The following is a 12,445-nucleotide window of genomic DNA, read 5'->3' as shown; positions in this document are numbered from 1 at the left end:
AATCTCCCTTTCGGGGGGATGTGTTCAGATTAATGTATGATGGGTTCAGATTAATCGAACACTCTCTGAATAATTCATAGAAAAACTTTATGGAGACCTGGTGCTATTCATAACCACCAGAAAAGTCAATTTATACTCCTAGCTACTGCTAGATATGACAAAAGAACTGTAGGTTGAAACACTCTTTAGCATATGTAGAGGAACAGCTCTGCTTCATTCGTAAATTCATCAGCATGTAAAATGACATGAATGAAATTTTCCATTATCTGCATCTGACTGAAGTATCCCAGCCTGCTCCTCACACTTTTCCTGATCTCCGGGAAAAATGAAAATACTGAAATTTCTAAAGCAGATTAATCAAATTGATTAATTTTCAGGAGTGGGTTGTGTCTTTAGATGCTCACTTCTGTCCTCTGATTCTGCCCAGTCCATTATATCTGCCTTTGCCCATTCTGTTTTAAAATTTACAAATTCAGAAACTTTCTTTTTCCTTCTTGTTTAGTGAAAGATTTGAAAAATATTTTCTACTTTTCCTGTAAGTCTGTTCTTGTCCTGAAAGAGGCATGAGCATAAACTTCATGGGAGACTACTGCGTTTTGCACCTTTTATTTTGCTCTTGCCTATGCATACATGATCTCGATGCTACAAAGCTTTGTTCATGCTGACCTTTATCATTTTCTGTTTGCTTTTACCGAGCGTTTGTAAGAATACATAGTTGTTTATAGCAGCCCTAAACTCTCTATTAAATAAAATTTCCACAAGTGGCTGTCCTAGTTTCAAGGTTGCTTTTTAGTTGGGAGTCTGAATTCCACTGCTTTTTTAGACATACTTTATCAATTTTGATACTGTTTTCTCCTGAGCATTACATCTTTACTACCTTGAACACATATTAATCAAACTGTCATTACTACACTTGGTATTTCATACCAAACAAATATTAATTTTTTTTTTGTGAGATTGCATGTTTCCATTTGCATTCCCTAAGAGAGCCATTTCTGGAAAACAGGAATATTATCCAAAAACAATATGTAATTTTATTCCAGCATACACAAATAAATCTATGCCAATCTTGAACTGCAGATTGAACTGTTTTGTTTCACAATTTCTGATTTTTTAAATGCATTTATTGTGTTACTTTTTATTCTGGTTTTGCCCTCATTTGACCCGTGTCATGCAGTGCTCTGGGTTTTTTTTGTGCTTTTCCGTATCCTAATGCTCATCAGGCATGCACTTCTTTATTAATTCAGTTTTTACATTTTAGGAATAACCAGTTGAGCACTTCAAATAAAATTTCAGCTAAATTCACATTCGCATTCAGAGATGACAGAGCCATTAAATATATCTTGTAAAGGGCAGCCAGTATTAATAGCTTTTATTCATATTGTATCATGGTCTCTACAGCAACACTGTTCGGGAAAGTTTCTTCTGGATGTACAGTATTGGACTCTGGTACTTGTTCTATCATTGTTGAAAGCTCTGTACCTGTTATCTGTTCCTAATCTTTCTTCTTCTTACATGTTAATTATAAAACATACAGTAATTATTGAAACAGTAGTTAACCTTCTTTCTTTTGGTAATCACTAGACCCGAAGCAGGTTTCTTCCAGCTCTGGCTTTCCATACCCAATGAGGGCTAGGACGGATGGAAAACTGTTTTTTAACAGGTCCATTGTCCGCTGTTCCTCACATCCCATTAGAGCATCCCCATCACCATGGTATGCATTCCCAAGTATATCCTCACTGTATGAAAGACAGAATGATTTTACAGCCTCAATTCTTCATGAATTCAGTCTTAAAAATGTGATGTTTTTGTATACACATATATATTGCATATATTTGAGCTACGGCTTGTCTTCTTCTCTGCACATTTCTCATTTATTGTTCAATTGTTCTTGATTGATTTGGGCATTAGAAAGATTAGATAGTGACTTACATTTTTCATTTTCTTTGGCTATTCTCCCTCTGGAGTGACAGGCTCAGAACACTGTGTCTGTATAGACTTGCATAAATGGAAGTCTTACATAGTTTTAGTGTTGTTGGTTGGTGTGGTTTTTCCCCCTGCAAGTACTAATGCATTTGCATTCTATTTCACATGCTTTTTTTTTTTAAATAGAAGTCTATGCCCCCTGAGGGGGGAACTAATATTTCCTAATTTTTATAAGCCTCTCCTCACACTGGTATTGTCTGTAAACACTTGAGACCTTCAGGACCAAAGAATGGAACTCAGTGTCAGTAAACAAATCACGTTTATTGCTTCCTAAGTGTTTACACAATGATAAAAATCAAGCCCCCAGGGAATCATATTGTAAAAAGGAACAGTTGGTTTAAATTAGGTTTCCATGTGAAATATAGCTATTTTTTATGGATGTTGTGGGAACATAAACTGGAAAGAAAATCTGCACACTGATAAAATGAAGGTTTGATTTTTACTTGTTTAAATACAAACAGACTCACGTACAACATTAATTTCTAGTTCTGGTATTAGTTAATCAGAACAGAAGTTGGTAGTATGGTCACACTTAGGAAGGTGGGATTTTTTTACTGAATTTGTAATCTTGAATAATATGAATTATTTTAAATGTTCAGTGCATATAAGAATTGGCAAATTTGTATATTAAATACAAGTACCAGTTTCGTGAAGTTAAGTAAAAATAAAAATTCGAATTTATCAACTTTCATTGCCCATGTTGTGAGAACAAGGGTTATTCAGAGTGAAGCTGAGATTTGTAAGTTATGTTAATAAGAATTTACACTGCAGATCTCTCTGGCAGCTTTAGAAATCTGTCCATATTCTTTTGTGGCCTGAATGCATAGTTGGAATACCTTAAGATGCAGTAAGTTTTTGTTTAAGTATTTCTAGAGTAGTTTATGATTTAACTGTTCTGAGTATGGGTGTGTGTAAGGTGTGTTTGCATTGCATATATGATTTGGCCTGAAAGGTAGAAGTAGAATTTTGCCTGATAGCCTGCTGACAGAAAGAAACCACAAAACCCCACGTTTTCCATCAAGTATGCATGAATTCTCCAAGTGACATTGCTTTGATTGACTGTACCGTCTGTTTTATTTTACAAGGTGAGCTCATGGGTTACCTGGCTGATCCTGACTGCAGGTTCTATGGAGGAGAAACGAGAAGTCTTCTCATATTTAGTACATGTGGCAAAATGCTGCTGGAATATGGGCAACTACAATGCTGTAATGGAATTTCTGGCAGGGCTGAGGTACTGGCAACTTTTTTTTAAATGGCTTTTCAGTGACAGATTACACTGCAGCTTCTGTTAAGCAGATGTTTCTGGAAAACAATGGGGTAAACAGAAATCCATGGCTAAATCACACTATCTCACCCTGTGACTTTCTAGTAATCCCTTTTGGAAAAATGAAGCATGCTAAAAGCTGTTTTTTACAAATGCTCTGGAGACACCATTAGTTTTCCTGGTACATGCAAAATATGTTATATTAGAAAATATATTTCTGTTTGTTTGGGTTTTTTTAGCAAAAATTTTTTAATGTGAAAAGAAGATGGGGAAGCAGTTGTGGTTAATCTAATCAAATAAAGCTAATTAACAGTACTGAACAGGGAAGAGTTAAGACCATATTTCCCATTTCTTAGCTTTGACCCTCCTTGTATATCATGTTGGTGTAATAAAGCTTCAAAGTGTTTGTCTTGTTGCTCTTTGTGGATTAGTAAGGATTCTCATTGAGTGATTGGTTTACATTTTTGCTATATAAAACACATTTGAAGCACTCATAGACATGAGGAGTCTTTTTGAGCAGAATGCATCCACAGTCTACAAGCCATCTAAGTTGTGAGAGAAAATACAAAGCCAATTAAAGGCTTAATTTTATCTCTAATGCATCTGCACAGCACAAGGGAAAGAGAGGAGAGGAAGCCTTAGTGCTGCTCAGCAGTGTTTCCCAGACAGGGGCCAAAAGGGGGTTTAAGGATGTTCTACTGTTAGCCTTTCTACAGACCTTTTGGTATGTTTGGGGCCAGGACTATGTAGAAAGGCCATATCATTGCACAGACATAGAGCTCCCTCCTGTACCCACTGTCCTCAGGGAGCATCAGGAGCTATTTCTGTTTGAAATCAAAGGTTTTTTTCATCTACAGTGTTGCATTGGTGCCTGACAGCTGGAACATGGTCCCGATTTACTTATTTCCATGAAAATAAGTAATTTATTTTGTGAATGAAATGAGGAAAAAAAAATCAATGTAAATTATTTTAAATAAATTTAATTAAAAAAACCCAACTTTTGCTAACTTTATGGATTTTTCATAATACAACTAAAGGAATTTGTAATAAATGATCTGGTTTATCTTTATAAGTTCTTTAATCTTTTCTGATTTCTTCCCAAGCCCTTATGAATTTAAGGCAGTAACACAATGAAAGTGTTAGAAAGCCTGCTTTTACATCTTATGCAGCTGAGCTTTTATTAAAATGTCAAATGTGATTCCAGTAGATCAGACTGCTTGATTCTTCTTTTTAGTTTTGTTCTTTAATTCAAAAGGGGCAAAATGGTCCACAACCCCATATTCTCATAAAAATAATCTTGCTTTCATGCATTCATTTCTGAATAATGATGATAGTTTCCTCTATTACATACATGCTGTAGGTGTTGAACTTGAATGTAAATTGATTTTAATTTTTTTTAATAAATGTTGTAATCTCTTTTTGCAATAGGTCAAGGAAAGTTTTAAAAATGTGGCAATTTATGGACCAGTCTGATATTGAAACCATGCGAAGTCTGAAAGATGCTATGGCACAACACGAGTCATCATCTGAATACAGGAAAGTGGTTAACCGGGCACTCAATATTCCAGGCTGTAAAGTTGTTCCTTTCTGTGGTGTATTTTTAAAAGAGCTTTGTGAAGTTTTGGACGGGGCATCGAGCCTTATCAGACTCTGTCCACGATATAACACCCAGAATGAAACATTAGAGGTGAGATTCATATTCTAAAGGGTTATGTTCATAGCTATCAGGTGCTTTATTTGCTATTATTTTATATTGTTTGTTATTTCATACAAAAGCATCATCTAATAAAATTTTTCTAAACCAGGCTATTACCACTGTTGAGTTAAATATACCTCAATTTAATTCCTATAGCTAGTGTATCAATTTAGATTTGATTGTTTATATCTAGTTCAGTACTGGAGTACTGAGAAATGAAAGTTAAGACCAAACGATCATGTTTATACTTTGAGTAAAATAAGTATGTAAATCCTTAAAGATTTAACTGCGTTCTGTTGAATGCTCTGACCTTCCACTTAATTGGGAATTGGAAAGTTTGCAATTCCTTAAAAATGGAATTCAGCTCAGTGGATCAGGCTTTTCCTCTATGAAAAGAAGCAATTCCTTTGAGTTTTATAATTTTGGTTTAAAAGAAACATGCCCCTGTTAGATGAAAAGATTAAGACTGAGGCTCTTAAAGAGTTTTCAGGAGTTACTGAAACATGTTGTTTGATTTATGCAGTGATTTGGTCTGTTTAGGAATGGAAGTAGATACAAAATCCCATAGGAAGCTAATATGAAATATATGCTAAATATTAACTCTTGTAAGAACTTCTTCACTGAGAAGTAGATGACACCTTCTATTCATTACTATACTAATCTTTTAGGTGTCTCTAGTTTGTTTCAGATTACAGTGGACAAGATAATTTCTTGCAACGAGTAGGCCAAGATGGTTTAAATAATCCAGAAAAGGAATCAACAGCAAACAATATATTTCAAACAATTCGGAGCTGCAATCGCAGTTTGGAATCTGAAGAGGGTGAAGATAATTTTAGTGAAGGCAGTAATTCAAGAAAAAACTCTTTGAAGGACAAAAACCGGTACCAGTAGGTCTTCTTTTATTTTCTGTTATCACCTGTATATTTCATGTTTTTAATCTTTAATTTCCTTTTACCAAGGCTCACTTTTAGTAATAAGGTAAACTTCAACATCTTCCCTTTTATTTATCCTCTTCCCATTCAGAACCTTTTTCCCCTGCAGTTATGCTAAGTATCTGATACTCAAATGCTCGGAAACTCTCTGTATAGTTATATTTTCCCTCATGATGTAATTACTTCCTCTCATGATAAGGGTAAATCCTTTTCGTCTTACACATAGACCTTTAAAAATCCACAGTTACGATGACAATTTTGATCTGCGGTGACAGGAATAGCACCAGGACATATCCGTTATCAGAGCTCAGGACATTACATTCCGCATACTTGGGCAACATTCTGCCCACTTCAGAAGAAAGGTTATTTGTTATCCTTCAGAAGATCTCTTCTTTTAAGGACGTGCTCATTTAAGGCTTTTGAATTATGTCCAGAAAACAGTTATAAGTCAGTACACATTTTGAATTTTCAGGTTGCTGTAGTCCTGCTATTTTGCATAAAAGTTTTCTTAATTGTGCCCTTTGTAAAAAAAAAAAAAACAGTGTTCAAGAATCTCAGATTTTCACTTCAAAGATGTGGTATATTCTGTACTGTTCACCATCAAAAAATATGTTAAGTGCAAAGTTTAAGAGATCACTAAGTCTTGAATGTTGCTTTCTGGTGAAGTTGCAGCCCGTATAGACATAGGTGGGTTTAAACTAAGTAACCGTGTTAGAATAATTTCAAATTAAGTAACGGATCTGTACTGTTCAGAGATGAAGACCTGTAAAATTACATGAGGGCTTGCATAGAAGAGCATGCTTAAGTCATTGCATGAAGATGCAATACTTTATTGATAATGTGAATCAGAAATACCCATATCTTCAGAAGTATCCAACATATTTCAGCCTCTTACACATAAAATCTAATAAGTGACTGCCTGAGAAGGAACTACCATCTTCCTGTTTTAAATGCATTTATTTAATTAACATGCAATTCTAAATTTTGTTTCAAATAAATAATGATTACTTTCTGAAATGATGGTTTCTAATAGAATTATTCACATCTGGCTTTAGCTGCTTCTGGAAAGTGAAGCAGTAGATTAAGCCAAGAAAGACAGACACACTTCTCTGTCCATTTATGTTGTCTCTTGACTTACTTCAGTTCAAAGACTTTCTTCCAGGAATTACTTTTATTAATGATTATGCTTTAAAATCAGCTTACAACAGTTCAAGTGGAGAATAAAGTACGGAAATAAACTTTTCACTTAAATGAACAAAGCAGAATTTAAATTTAAAAGAATAGTATGGAAAGAAATAAAGTTTTGTTACGTGTTTGTGAAATCAGTACTTGGTAAATTAATTATGCTTTTTATTTAAATATAAACTTTTAAGTTACTGTTTAAAGTAGGACTTCAATGCAAAAAGATAAAAGCTAATATAACACTGAAATGAAAGTTTAAAATTTAAATGAACAAAACTGAAGATAGGTAATTGAAGTTGTGTTTCCTGTTTCAGGCTACTAACTACTCAGTTGTTAGTATCTATAGAACTGATTTTAACAGTATAATCACTTGTAGAAAAATACTTCTGGAAGTACTCATTTATCTCAGGTACCTCCTAGGCTTTGGAAATTCCTTATTCATCTGCTATCTCTTCCCCGGACATTCAGACAGCTGGGTGAGGCACAGGAGCACATTGCTGCAGAAGAAAAAGGGCCATAGTTTGTTGTCGCTGTTGTATGGAGGCTGCAATGTTTGGTTTATTTTAATGCTATGAATGACTAAAAAGTTCTAAGGAAGAAACTTAGGTGAGAAAAGTCATATTTGCATACAGTTTTATAAAATCTAAATTATATAATAATTACATATTACCTGATAATCTTAGTATTTTGGTAATGAGGGCAGAAAAATACACTTTCTAACATGTTTCTTATTACTTTAGAATTGCAAGGTGCCTTCTGCTGATTTGGGTTAGTGTTGTGGAACATGAACCCACCAAAGCTGTAGATTAGTTTGATTTGAAAAAAATGAAAGGCATCTAATAAACTCAGTGTTAGTGTGTATAATTACTTTCCCAATTGTGTTAGCAAATAAACTCTATCACTCTGTCATCAATGACCTGAATTTCTGCACATACCAGAAAAATATCAAACTTTAATCTTTGTTAGAACTCAGTCTTGACAGTTCTCAAATAAGTAAAGGTAGACAGGAAAAGACAGAAAAGTTTGAATTACAGTTTTTATAGAATTGTTAATCAAATTACTTGTTAAGATACTGTAAACTTTGATACCTTGCTTTATTACCCTGATCTCATCTTCACTTTTAAGCTTTCCTAAATACAGTAAATAACTTTTCGAGTAATAGGGGAAAACTTTGAGTTTTTTGCTTTTCATATCCCTTGCAATTTTCCACTTTAAAACTGCAATCTGTTTTAATGTTTCCTTTCTCCTTTCTTTTCATTTCCTTGCCTCTCAGTGCAGCACATGTAAAGAAAACTGATTCTAAGCGAGTTCTGTAAGTGTGTTCTCAATAATTGATAGCTGTGTTGCTTTTGGCAGCTAGTGTCATAGATATATTTCTCTATATGATTCTGTGTGTGTTCTTGGCTTACCTGCTTTTTATACATTTTAATCTGCAGCATGCCAGTGCTATCAAATGTGAAATAAGGCATAAACAAAGCTCTGCCATTTCTGTCTCCACTCCACCAGACTCCTCCAGCCATGCACATCATCTCATAATACATTTTCTAGCATTTTTGCAGAGATTTATTTGATTGTTTTGAGTTCATGGGGGAGAAAGAGCTCTTTTTGTTATTTGTTTACTTTGAAAATCTTAATCTTTATAACACAGGTAAATATTTTTATGTGTCTGGTAAGACAGTTTATACCAGCTCAGCTATAATACATGACCTTTATTTTTAGCAAGATTTCTTAAGGAAATAGAACTACAGTGAAGGCTGATACAGTTGCTGTGCCTTTGTCAGTCACAAGTAATAAATCCTCAGTCTGTTGGCCACTTTTTGCTAAATTGGTGGAGAGAAAAGTAGAAATCTTGCTGCTTAATAAATTAATAGAGGAATCATTAGAGTTGATATATGGAATAAGGGAAAAAGTTAAAATCAGTTATTGCCCAGGGTGGAGAAGAAATTGAGGAAGAGCTAATGGTTCTCCATGCTGTTTAGCTTAGGGAGATAGTATATGTGACTTGGAACAAGTTACATCATGAATTGGTTTTGCTTCGCTTGTAAGACATGGGCAGGAGCTGAGTGCACCTGATGATATGAAGAGGTAGCACTGAGGCTATTAGGAAAAGATGCCTTGAAGAATATGCAGAGGAAGCTGGTTTGGATTTTATTGGTCAGATAGCCTTAGGAAGATGTGCTTCATTAGTTCTGCTTCATGGAACAGTTTGCTCTTTTTTATGTTCATTAAAGCAGTATCAAAATATTGAACATTTTTGCGTTCATACATGTTAGAAGCTTCTGCAAGGAAAAAAATGCATTTAAACTGCCTCATTTATTAGTTCAGCATTATTGATTGTTGCTCCATATCTACTGTTTCTAATTACGGTAAAATATTTCAAAACTTTTGGTTGCTGCATGGAAGCTTCATGTTAATCTTTTTCTTAGGTAAAATCAAATTTTCTAATGGGAAGCACCTGATCAAATTCTTGCTTCCTTCCTATGAGGAACATATGTATTTGAACCACTGTTTTTGCAAGTGTTAATCAGAGAATTATATAGTGTGAAAAGTCACCAGATTAAATCAATAATAGAGCAAGATTAGAAGTCCAGTCTTCAATCCACTAGATCCTGCTAACAGTTTCCTTATACAGTACTTGATATTTCAAATGAAGCAATCTTATGCCATGGATTTAGAAACTGGAATCATGGGTTTAAGATCCAAATGGAGAGTTTTTATTGGTAATGTAATGTTTGGGAAGTTCAAAGAAAATATATTGTTACAGGAGTTACAATTAATGGTAGCAACATCTACTTCTTAATTTGAAACTGCAGTAATGTAAATTGTAATACTGTAAAAAATACGGATGTTCCTGTATGTCCAAATTATAAAATGATAGTATGCTTTTTGTTTAATTTACAGCAGAAATATATTCATTAGTCATAGCATAAATAAGCACATGTATCACTAAAGATATGTTTCTCGTCTTTACTCACATACAGATTTATAATTGGAGATCTTTCAGATTCTGAAAGTGATATATTTGAGCAGTTGAAGGAGTGGGACACTAGTTCAACAGAAGAGCAACAAAAGGCTTTCTGCCATGGGATAGAACTCATTCCCTGGTATGTGTTATCTATCAGGGCTGATGTCCATCAGTTCATGCAGCAAGGGGCAACTGTCATTCATTATGATCAGGAGACACACCTCTCAGCACGTTGCTTCCTTCAACTTCAGCCTGACAATAGTACTTTGACTTGGACAAAACCAACAACAGTTTGCCCTGCAAATGCAAAGGCAAAACTGAGTGTGCTGGGTACTACTGCTGAGCTTGGTAAATACCAGATTCTTGGTAATACTGGACTGGTGGAAGGTGTTTTGGACTTGTTTTCAGCCAAGGCTGTATATATGGGACACTCTGGCATTGATATGCACACTGTGTGTGTTCAAAATAAACTTTGCAATATGTCCCTTGAAGAAAATGGTATAACACTACTTTATGGACTTCAGACTACTGATAATAAGTTGCTGCACTTTGTTGCTCCAAAATACACTGCCAGAATGCTGTATGATGGATTGCTGGAATTGACTAAAGCTGTAAGGAAAATGAGGAGATTCCCTGATCAAAGACTACAGTGGCTACGGAAGCAGTATGTCAGCCTTTACCAGGTAAAAGATGCTGTGATTTTGTATAAGAAAAGTTCAAAAATGTCGACAACTTAATGTAATTAGTGTCTATTATAAGTTAAAATTAAAAGTGAGAACCAAATCTCCAACTTTGCAACACAGCTTAAATCAGTAAGACCTGATTCTCACCATAATGTTCTGTCAAACCTTGCATGTTTTCAATACACTGTAGTTAAATCTGTTTTTGTTATGAAGCTGTTCATATGTTTGGAGTTTTGGAATAAGTATTTTATTAAAGAAAGAGCAATGCCTGTACTTGAAAGAAGTTCTGAAATACTGAGCAATGACAGTTAGGGCCAAAAACCCTGCCAAAATAGCAAACAAAATAGCCCTTTGATATTCATGCAGTAATTAAAAATTGCCTTCCTCTAATGTTTTGTCTTTCATTCATTCCTTAGAGATGTCTATTTTATTGCTTAAGAAAATGTGTCTGTTCTTTCTCTTGTTTTGTTAACACTGAGAATTTTTGTAGGAGGATGGAAGGTTTGAAGGCCCAACCTTGGCTCAGGCTGTTGAACTGTTTGGAGGCAGACGATGGAGTGCAAGAAACACAACCACAGGAACTGTTACCAAAAGCACCGAGAAACCTGGTGTCCAGAGAAACAACACTCTGGGATTAAGTGCAGCTAAGAAAAAGAAAAAAGTACTCATGAGGGTAGAATATTTTGTTATTCATGTAGTTTGTGCTTATCTGACTGATTTGTTTCCTTCTTACAAGTTACTGTGCAGCTAATGGTATTCTGACCCAGAGAAAAATTGGAGAATAATTTAAAAACAGTTTATTACAATTTCAGGCTTTGGGCTTGTTTTCCAGTAGTTCAGGTTTCTTTTCTCATGCTTGAAGCATTCTCAGGACACGTGTGTGTTAGGCGTATGTTCTGGGGAACAGAATCTTGTTGGCACCTTTGGGTGCTACCTCAGTATAAAGTATTATGGTGCTTGTTATTTCTAGGGTGAAAGTGGAGAGGCCACTGATGATGAAATGGCAACTCGGAAAGCAAAAAGCTCTAAGGAATATCGTAATAGGAGTGGTTCAGATCCTCAGGATCTTGATGAACATGAAGAACCAGGTAGATATGTTAATATTTCGGTACTTAAAAATCACTCAGAGTTTTGCTCAAAGCCTTTTTCTTATGGTGTTAAAAATACATCTATGATATGAAACTACTTTTGCAGTTGAAACTGCAAATGCTATAACTTTCAATTTATGTAGTTGCTTATGATTGTTCTTTCATTTCAGTAGCATTTCCTTTCCATTCAGATGAAATGGGTATAAAAGTGTTGTTCGGAATGTATCTTTTTTTACTGTCTTGGGACAAATCTAAAATCCCTTTAGTGTCTTACTACACCTTAATGAATTTTGCTATGGGTCTCTTGGGCAAAAATATTTTTATTCTGCCAGATGTTGTAATTGTGCTGCAAACTTTTGTTTTCTCCATAGATCAAAATATTACTATTAATGTTTCTCCGTCTAACAACCTGCCATCAAGAAGAGCTCACTCTTTGACAGCATCTGGATCTCCTAATTTAGGAGCTACAACATCTTCACCAGCAAGACCAGTCTCCTCTCCTGTAATTTCTTCAAGCAAGAGTCAGCCTAGGTAACGACAAAAGCAATGCTTTGATTTTAAAAGAAAACAAGTTACTGTTACTTAATTATCACTGAATGTGGGTTTCAGGACAAACTAACAAAATCTGACAAAAACAATGCCAGTAATG

General features: G+C 34.8%; 1 protein-coding gene across 1 annotated transcript in view; it reads left to right on the top strand.

The window, feature by feature from the left end:
- PLCE1 (phospholipase C epsilon 1) overlaps nt 1-12,445 on the top strand; it is a 150,722-nt gene that overhangs the window by 103,800 nt on the left and 34,477 nt on the right. The window contains exons 6-12 of the mRNA XM_065671906.1: nt 3,072-3,217; nt 4,679-4,937; nt 5,625-5,833; nt 10,042-10,708; nt 11,199-11,381; nt 11,679-11,796; nt 12,168-12,327. Coding sequence (XP_065527978.1) covers nt 3,072-3,217; nt 4,679-4,937; nt 5,625-5,833; nt 10,042-10,708; nt 11,199-11,381; nt 11,679-11,796; nt 12,168-12,327 — 1,742 coding nt within the window. The remainder of the gene's footprint in view (nt 1-3,071; nt 3,218-4,678; nt 4,938-5,624; nt 5,834-10,041; nt 10,709-11,198; nt 11,382-11,678; nt 11,797-12,167; nt 12,328-12,445) is intronic.

Source organism: Lathamus discolor, chromosome 3 (genome assembly GCF_037157495.1).
Source record: "Lathamus discolor isolate bLatDis1 chromosome 3, bLatDis1.hap1, whole genome shotgun sequence".
NCBI lineage: Eukaryota > Metazoa > Chordata > Aves > Psittaciformes > Psittacidae > Lathamus > Lathamus discolor.
Note: the sequence above shows the minus strand (reverse complement) of the source record. Positions and strands in the feature narration are given on the sequence as shown.